This window comes from Bombus flavifrons, chromosome 9 (assembly GCF_040668555.2).
Source record: "Bombus flavifrons isolate JBK064 chromosome 9, iyBomFlav1_principal, whole genome shotgun sequence".
Classification (NCBI taxonomy): domain Eukaryota; kingdom Metazoa; phylum Arthropoda; class Insecta; order Hymenoptera; family Apidae; genus Bombus; species Bombus flavifrons.
In genome coordinates, this window is record NC_138450.1 from 6,968,884 (window position 1) to 6,978,715 (window position 9,832).

At 33.4% G+C, this 9,832-nt stretch overlaps 1 protein-coding gene across 7 annotated transcripts in view; it reads right to left on the reverse strand.

Annotated features, from left to right (window-relative positions):
• The window catches only part of LOC138183033 (protein RUFY3), a 29,274-nt gene extending 22,809 nt beyond the window's left edge, over window positions 1-6,465 (reverse strand). For 4 of the 7 annotated variants that reach the window (XR_011173965.1, XM_069119551.1, XM_069119554.1 and 1 more), the window contains exons 1-8: window positions 3,844-4,372; window positions 2,316-2,494; window positions 2,124-2,233; window positions 1,279-1,486; window positions 1,034-1,197; window positions 779-941; window positions 588-704; window positions 320-460 (exon numbers count right to left, since the gene is read on the reverse strand). Coding sequence is in view for 6 of the 7 variants with exons in the window: in XM_069119551.1 (XP_068975652.1) it covers window positions 320-460; window positions 588-704; window positions 779-941; window positions 1,034-1,197; window positions 1,279-1,486; window positions 2,124-2,233; window positions 2,316-2,494; window positions 3,844-4,207 (1,446 nt within the window). In the remaining variant the exon portion in view is untranslated. Of the gene's footprint in view, window positions 1-319; window positions 461-587; window positions 705-778; window positions 942-1,033; window positions 1,198-1,278; window positions 1,487-2,123; window positions 2,234-2,315; window positions 2,495-3,843; window positions 4,373-6,218 lie in introns of those variants that run through there. The other 3 variants (XM_069119552.1, XM_069119553.1, XM_069119555.1) reach the window with 3 other exon arrangements.
• Window positions 6,466-9,832: the final 3,367 nt, after the last annotated feature.

Genomic DNA, 9,832 nt, shown 5'->3' on the forward strand with positions numbered 1-9,832 from the left:
AAACTGTCTGAGTGGAATAAAATTTCGCTAAAAATCTGAAAAGCTGTTGGGATTAAAGCAGAAACGAAAAGAAATGGAAATGCGATGAAAAAACACATAGATTAGAAAACATGTAGGAAGAAATCATAATCGCGACGAGGATCTGCCTCGTGCTTAAACGTCGAAAAAATTTGTCATAATTGTAAGTTTCGTTATAAATGTAGATACAGACATTGTAATGTTAAAACGAATAATTCGAGAGAGTAAAATGGTTTTGATTTTACTCATAAGAAGCATCCTGCGTCGCGATTAGCGCGTAACAAGAAATACAATTGATCACCTGTAGCTTTTTATACATTTCCAAGTTAATTAACTTGATCTCGTCGAGCTGTCGTCGTAACGATATGATCGTATCTTGTTTCTCATGAATATCTTTCTCCAACAGCTTCATAGCCACTTCCATTTCTGACTTCATACTAATCTGTTCACAAAAAATTACTCAGTCATTTTCCTAATTTTAATTTCCACGATATTCATTTTTCAATATTTAACATGTTTAAACTATTAAAATTCAACTGGAAGAAAGAATATAAATAAGAAGAATCCACCTGTAATTCTAATTCCTTTTCTACATCCTGCCGCAATTTCTTTTCAGCATCTAGCCTACTTCTCAACTCCTCGATCTCTGTCGTCGTTTCAGTAATTTTGATTGGTGGTTTCCCATTCTGAAACCAGAGAAACTTCTCTTTGACGAAGGATGAACCGATAGAAAGACTGTTAGATATCAAAATCTCCGTACCTCGTTCGTGTCTTTGATTTCGATTCCCAACTCTTTTTTCAATTGTCTATTCTCCTCGTGAAGCGACAGAATGTTATTTTTAGCGATAGACAGGTCCTCCTTCATAAGAGCGTTTGTCGTTGTTAAGGATTCCACTTTGGCTTGTAGGTTTGTCACAGTTGCGCTGAAATCGATGTATAGTACAACGTCTAAACTTGTAACTCGGTCGAATTGAAATAAATCATCGCGGTATGTGACTGTAGAAAGCACAATTACTTTAAATGTCGGTTTAGTTCCTCGATGTAATTTTTCTGGTCGAGGACAGTTGTCATGTTATCATTTTCAAGCTCGTCGTCTGGAGATTCACCAGGTATATGATTGCTGTTTCGCAGGTATAGCGAGAAATCGATCACACCTTGTTGACAATCGAGGTCTTCTTCCTGCCGTAACAGTTTCCCCATTCAGTTTTAACCCCGTTAGACGATCTCCTGATCAGCGTGGAAAAAACACACGCAACTGACCTTTACACAGAAGTTGCAGTCGATTACGTTCAAACCCACCAACAAGCCCATTATAACGATTGCCTCCTCGCTCATCATCAGAGCGTCAGGCTCGAAATACTCGGACAATATATCTTCCTTGTGGTCGATTAAAACTTTCAAGTAGTCCGCTAGCTTTTTCTGCATTAACGCCATACGCAACCATGCTCGCGCTCTACCCATTGCAGTCCTGAAAAGGTCAGCCCGGTCAACAGACCGTATATCAAATAGAAATCGCTAGAGATGTGATTTGATAATGCTGATCTAATTTCTTTTGGAATATGTTATTTAATATCGTACATAAAGTATTAGATGAATTGAATATTACATTATAAAATCTAGTTTTACAAAGAAAATTAAAAAATTTATTTTAAGAGTAGAAATGTCAGAGATCTCTTAGCTTCGGTCAATTTTGACAGAAATATCAATTTCAAGAAGAATCAATTTTATATATTTTATCAACGTTAGAAGTATTATTATAAAAAATATTGTGTAATTTTTTTTAACAGATCAAGGTACTAAATTTAGTCTGATTCTGTTCTTCGATTAACGCCAAGAAAATAATAGCTTCTTGTGAGGAATATTTCTACTCAAGTATAGGTAAATATTGGGAACCATAAAATGTTTATACAAAATAATATTAAAACTATTTTAAGTTAAATACATAAATCGTAGATACTTATAGCGAACATTGAAAATTTCTATAGTGAAAAATGAATAATAAAGTTTCTACAAATTTTCTTAATTTACTAATATCACCAATCGTAAGTTTCAACTTATATACCTATACATGAGAAAATAGAGAGAAGACAGAAACAGAATTATACCTAACAGTAGGTAGATCACGAATACTGGACGTAATGTCCTGTGCTTCGGAACAATATTTCTCAACGAGCTGAAGTATATCCCAAAGCTCCTTCTTGGGTCCAAGTAGACCCTGAAATCGAAGGCAATTAGTGCCATTTCCTTTTCCTTTTAATTATAAATCAGTGTTTAGATATTTCGAAGGTGTTGTTTACCTTCTTTGGTCGTAAACCATGCCTAAGCACGTGTTCAAGAACGATGAAAAAATGTTGCAATGGCATATGATCAGAATCAAGCATCCGACCATACTTCAAAGACGTTTCGATCAGCTCCTTCACGATTAATTTCGAAATATTCACAAGATTACTCCTCTCGATGATGACTGGATCGCGTGCTGTAAAAACAACAGTTTCTTGTTCCAGTTGGGATCGGGGAAAAATAAATCATCCTGTTGGTGATAATTACTGGTTTCGTTCATATTCTTGATGTTGAATAATTACAAAATATAACAAATCATTCTCCCCGAAAGCATGAAGATGATGGTATGAATGGAAATATCAGCGAAGCGCAACATAAAATTATTAACAAACAAAAAGTTGCGATTAAAATTATTTTCGATTTTAGAAGGAAGAAGATTTAGGATACGTGATTTCAAAAATCGTGAAAGAATAGAAAAATAGAAAATATGTAAATAAAAAGAAGTCCCCAAGGAAACTAATTCCAGCAATTTCTAAATTCGAAAATTTCGTAACAGCATTTAAAAGGAACGATGCGTTCTAACGAAAAATAATCCAAGAAAAAGTTAAACGATAAATATCGTATATTAATTATAGCTTCCACCGGATAATTTCACAAGTAATGTTATCTTTCGTTTCTTATTTTAAACTTCTAGAGTAATTAACAAAATCATATTATTAATTTGATTTGACAAAAATTATAGACAGTGGTATTAATCCTTAAATCTGTTTAACTTTAAGGTATTTAATTTTAATTTTCTCACTCGTACATTACAAAGACGACATCAGATACAATAGAAAAGCACAAGTAGAAATTATCCTTTTTAATTTAGTACGAGTAAATTTTTAGTTAACAATTATCTTATATAGCAGAATAGTTCATAACAAATAATCTACAATACTTTCAATAACTTTATCCCGTGCAGTTTCTGTAATAACTGTATTTATATGTATATATACACACAGAATTACTCATTCTATGTATAATGTAATATATAAACTTCATACTACGAATGATACAGTTAAATTCGCCGAACCTAGTTTCTTTACTACTGCATTATATAAATAATATATAAATATTCCAAATCAATTCTCTTCATAAATCGATTTTCCCTGTAGGATGTGATATTCCTTATTTTCTCCTTGTTTTTCACTTATGGAATGATCTGATACTTTTTAATCTATTTTCACTAACACTAACCAGCATCCAAATCCCTAAGCGAAGTCAAATAATAAACGAGCCGGAATAAATTTCCCCAAGGATCGATTTCCCACGGAACAACGTCAACTAACCCTAAACTTAGCAAAAAAAAAAAAAAAAAAAAAGACAGAGGAAGAGAACAACCAAAGCTTCAAAACTTGAACTCGTCCAACTGAGATGTAAGAAACAATAAACCTCAATTAAGTCAACATTAACTGGTGCAAAAATTCTCAACCCGATTTCCAAATATATATAAACCAATGAAAATAGAATGGAGCGAATAGTGCAAGAACATCGAGTACAGACACAAGCTGGAAACGTGCTGCAATGGCGGTGGGCTTGGCGGCATTATATCGCGAAGCTCTCGCTGATCGGGAAGCTGTTGCTGACGATGATGATCATTATGATGATGATGATGATGATGATGGTTAATACCACTGAGAGCGAGCGGTGGCGATGGTGAACGTTGCATCGACTCCTGCAACGAGAACTCGACATCCTGAAGCTCTTTCAGGCACAGCCACTCGCCGTCGACAGAAACACGGAAGTTGCACAGGTATATCGTATCCTGAGCGCCAGCCATGTCTTCTTCAAGCATGACCCCACTGTGATGTACACCGTGGTCACCCGGTGGCCTGATCTTCAGACCGTTTTTGGATTCTTGCCGCATAGAAGATCGTTCGTAACAATGGATTGTTTTAGGTCACTCCAACTATGGAGTTCTTACCTTAACCGAACCTTTTTCCTCTTTATCGATCCTCTCAGTGACTATTCTTTAAAGTAATGTAATATTTCAAAAGATTAGTCTCCTCTATTTTGTTAACTTCAGTTTCCCTGTTAACTCTTCTGATATTAATTAATTAGACTTGTCTCTTGGAACAAAGCTCTTCTTCATCTCCAATGATGTCACTAGAGTTCTTCCAGTCGACGTTGTTCTTGACAATTTCAATCAGCTGATTCGTTTCACTGATGTAACTTAGTTGGTTCGTATTGGTCGAATTGATAATTTGATTTTACTTATTTCGATCACTTTATGCTTACACGAACAGCAATAATAATTCTTTTGCTGTTTTAATAGATCCGGTCCATGATGTTTGTACGATATTGATATTGTTAAATTGCTTGAACAGTTAGTTCGTGATATGGAGAAAATGAAATATAGACACTGCGGTAAAAGCGATGAAAAGAAACTTTGGCTAAAGCAGAAAGACGGCCGTTCGCACTCGGTTTTAGTGCTACATCGTAGCTGAACGTTGCGGCAGTTGGTTTCTTAAGAGCTCAACATCGCAGAGACTGATTCACTGTCGAGGAAAACTACGTATGACGTGTGTTCCGTTGCTCACGAAAAATTTTACGACGAAAATGGCGAGTCGCCGGCGAAAAGTAATATTGATTCTCCCGCCGACTTTACCTCCACCTACGATAATCAATATACATGCTGGAGCAGACAGTCCGGAACGTACTGCCATCTATCACGGTTCGACTACGTCGATAAAACAGAATATAATACAAAACTAACGTAATAAAAATAAAATCTAAACTGTACGTGTATATATATTGGTGAAAATTTTGCCGCAATACAATTAAAATAAAATAATTTTATAGAATTATACTTTATATATTTGTTATAACTTAGATCGTGTAATTTTAGTTTTATTTAACTTAAACGGATGGAACATTTCGTTTGTCTGTAGAAATATTTCTATGATAATGTTATTCTTATGTATTATATTATTTTTTAAGATTGTAAAATATTACTTTTATTCTGTAAACTTTTAAATTATTGTGCATTACATTAGCTTCTTAACTTTATTTCCATGTACGATATTAAAAATTCTTAAAATGACACAGATCTAAAATTGAAGAATCCTTTGAAAATTGAAAGATTGATCAAAGATAACAAAATTATCAAGGTTCTTTCACTACGCAAACAATTATGCAATTAGTTAGTTAACTAACTATAAATATGTTAATTGCAATACGCATTTTATATCTTACTAGAGTCTTACTTAAAGTGTCGAAGTATTATCTTGTTTCGAGTGCGGAACATTATAATACTTATCGCTTTATCGGAATCCCTTATCAAAAATTTAAATAACAACTATTTAACTACACAACAGTAGCAACAACTTAAAGTAGTACTGTTACATTTTATTAAAACTCTGAATACTACTCTTGATCTAAATATTTTATTTTATAATTATAATGTTTAAGAACATTAATTCATCTTGACATTGCTAGTCAGCGGTAACTCCTCCTCAGATGTCACTAACAAATCTACTATCGGTCATAAGGGCCACATAGTAATTCACTAAGAACTATATATATGCCGCGGTTCTTTTTATAATCTTCTTTTTTATAATCTTGTTTTACAGTTAACATAACCATAGTATATAATCACACAATAATTCACCCTAACAAAGGTAAACGACCTATAATCTGGTCAGCTGTCGGACATATAACACGTGCAATATTGCCATTGATGATCACGTGACAATGTGTCAACTCGCGAAGTAGGCGTTTCGCGATAAAGAATGGAGATCTAGAATGTGCGCGCTGATTCGTGTACGCATCGTCGGATGACGTTGAATCGCGCGCACTTTGCACCGACGGAAACGTCGCCTTTGAAATGCGCGCCGAAAACGGATCGAAAACATGCACCTATCGTGTTATGTACTCACGTCTCGGTAACCACCAAGCGTCTAGTTTTCTGGGCCTCGAGACAACCAGATCCGGCCACTTGTCCTCCCTTATCGAGTAAGTCGACGGTGATCGTGATACACTTTTCTCATTCTCTTCGGACACTAAGCTACCGGTTAACGATTTCTCGGACGGAGATATTGGCAAACCTTCGCTACTCTCCGCGGCCATGTTTACGTTTTCACTGTACGCTCGCGCGCGCGCTTGCCAACGACTGCCCATGTCATGCGTTCTCGAGCGCGCCCACTGTCAGCGATGGGAACGACGCTCATTCAAATCGTCGTACATTTGAATAACATTGTGTAAACTCAGGAACGACCCTGATGTAAATCGTGTATGATTACTATTGATTGTTGTTTGATTGCTAATTGACATTTGTGAGTACATCAAAATATTTGAAGCGTATTGTAACCTGTCTGTAGTGAATGATGTTTGATGAATGGTGTTTATCTATAGAAACATGTATCGATATATGTATGTATATATATCGATCTCAGATTCTTCCAACCTATAGATCGTAAGAAGAATACCTAAGAAGAACGTGTTTTTTGAAGGTTGGCCCTATTTATTTTTGTAGAATAATCTGTAGCGAATTAAATATAAAGTTACAATTATATTTTGGAGAAGATACTTTCCGTATGCCTTTTCTATGCCGTTAAACGTGCATTTTTATTTGGGTTAAATGTGATTTGAGATAATGGATTCGATAATATTTACAAAACATTAGTATAAATTATGAAGATTTAGATGATTGCTGCATATATCAGATTTATTATATAGATATAAGATGATGTATTGTAGTTATTACTATATGTTGCAATAGTCAGAAAACGTGCATGATGTTATCTCCTACATTCAACAAATTAAAATATTTCAATATCAAATGAATTGAACCCATCACTCCTAACATGGTACGTTCGTATTGTCATAGAATCAGTTTCAATGACAAAAAACATTATATACTTGTTGATTCCTAACTTACTGATTAAAGTCTATTAGATGAATCATCGAAATTCAAGAATGGGAGATACAAAATGTGTCGTGTTGAATTAAACATGAAAATGAAAACAATTAAAGTTAATTGTTAATGTGATTAATTACAATTTATTATTGTGAAAGATTTAATATAGACACTATTATAACGATATACTATAATGTATTATAAATTTACGTATGAATGACAGTATTATCGTACATTTCAAATTTATAAGATAATGAGATTGTGATTTGCAATTGTTCATACATTGTATACATTATAACTAAATAATTAGTATTGTTATAAATAATATTGCCAATAGTATTAATTACTTAATTGATATAGTTAGCAGTACAATTCAAATTAATAAAATAAAGAAGGTATGATCTATTTGTCAGTATAAAAGTACGTAACATATGATTTGTACACATATGTTAAGATACCAATGGTGAAAATTAAATGAATTGAATTTTTACAATTATTTTATAGTTATTTGTAATTTACAATTTAATTTAAAAAGAACATTATCGATTTTCATTTCCGTGGTACGAAGCAATCTCATAGTACGACTATTGTACTATAACATGTATTTCTTCGTATAAGCTGTAATTTCCTGTAGCAGGAATAAAAGAAATTGCCATCTTCGCACGTTCAATTCCCACTTTCGAAAACGAGTTGTAATGCCGTGTATGTCGCTACTACGCACAATAAAACGTTGGCACGTGTATAGCAAAGATAACAGTACATCTTCTACATGCCGAGTTGTACATCTTGTTTTTGTGACATACATTATCATACGCACGATTTCGTTCTCTCGCACGTATGCATTCGTATAACGAATACCCATCACAAAGATAAGTGTATGTTTTAAAAATTGGTTCATAAAATACTACTTGTAGAACATAGATAAATTTCATACAATAAGACATTTAACGCAAATAGTTTAGACAGATTAAATACATCAAATTTTAGTTAAACGTATTCAATCTGAATCTGTATATTAGGGATATTAGATCTTAGATTTATGTTAAGAATTTAGTCTGTAAAAATTTATACAATGCGTTAAATGTATTCTGAATAGTGAAAATATATTAAACGTTAGATTTTATATTAAATATTAGCTGGAATAAGGTTAAATAGATCTGTATGTATTACGTAGCCTGTGTCTTCATCGTGCATGAACTACTTTATATTGGATAGTACATGGTAAGCTAAATAATTTATTGAATCTCAGACGTCAAGCTCACCTTAGGCAGCAATTTCGATTAAATTTTAATCTGAATTGATAATGAGATTGCGTTTACGCGAAGCATACGTTGGGTTCTATTTACTAAAATGGAGGGACTAAACCCCAAAGTCATAATACGAATCGTCTCAAGAGAGGACAAAGGACAGAATGCTTAATGAATAAGCCACTCATTTAGCCAAACAAACCAACTTCTCTCCATTCTTACCAACTTTAAACTTAATTTCTCAGTCGAAATATTACACATCCAATTGCTCAACTTGAAAGTTTCAAAGTTCAAAAACTATATTCTAACTGAAATCTTTGCTCCCTACGAAATATCTTGACACGAAAAGTTAGATTAGCATATAGTTATTATTTACTAGGTAGATTAGAGAAGATTAGAGAAGAAATATTAGATACATATATAGATATACGTAAGTAAGTAGATCTTTTATCATACTTCTTAGAAGATTCCTCAGAAAAATAGTCCAATTAAATGAACTTTCCTCTATTCTTACTAACCTTAAACTTCATTAATCGATGCATTACACATACCTACGTCACTATTTGCTATTATAATTTAAATCTTCAATATTTACAAACTACGTCTCAGTTGCTATACATATTGCCGCTTACTCTGCATAAAAATATCCCTAGACAAAAAATACTAAGTCAGTCGTATTTCTTAGAAGTTTTCTTTGTTAGACAAATTATTCAAACAAATCAACTTCTCTCCATCTTCATTAATTTAAAGGCTAGTTCAAACACAGCTAGTAGTTTCGTCAAATAGCATGCAAAGGTAAACATACACTGTTTACTTTGTAGAATCACTACGGATGAAACAAAGATGCAATCGATGTTTTTCGATGAATTAACAGTGTCAATTTGGCTTTATTTACTATTTGACTAAACTACTAGCCCTGTCTTAACCTTTCAACCTTTAAAGTTGCATCAAAACATCACTTTCGTCTGTTCTTCAAAAAATAGGATTCCAGTCACTGTTTTGTCTTTCGTACCCTACATATCAGCTCCGCAGAAAAAAGATTTAGTCAACTTACGTGTAAATTACATTCATCGCATTTCCTAGAACCTTCCTCATTATCAAGCATACTACACAACCGAATTCTCTGAATTTCCACCAATTTCAAATTAAATCAATCCTAAAACTCACTTTTGCCTGCTGGACTTAAAAACTTCAACGTCCAAAAATCGCTAGTCAATATCTTACATATTTTACAAAATAGAGAAGATTGGATCAGCCTATATATAAATTGCATCCATTAAATTTCTTATGGCTTTTCTCATTGTCAGAAAAAGCTATTCAACAGAACCAACCACATACTTAATTTAGGAAATCACTTTCACCCGTTAAATGTAAAGGCATCGAGCTT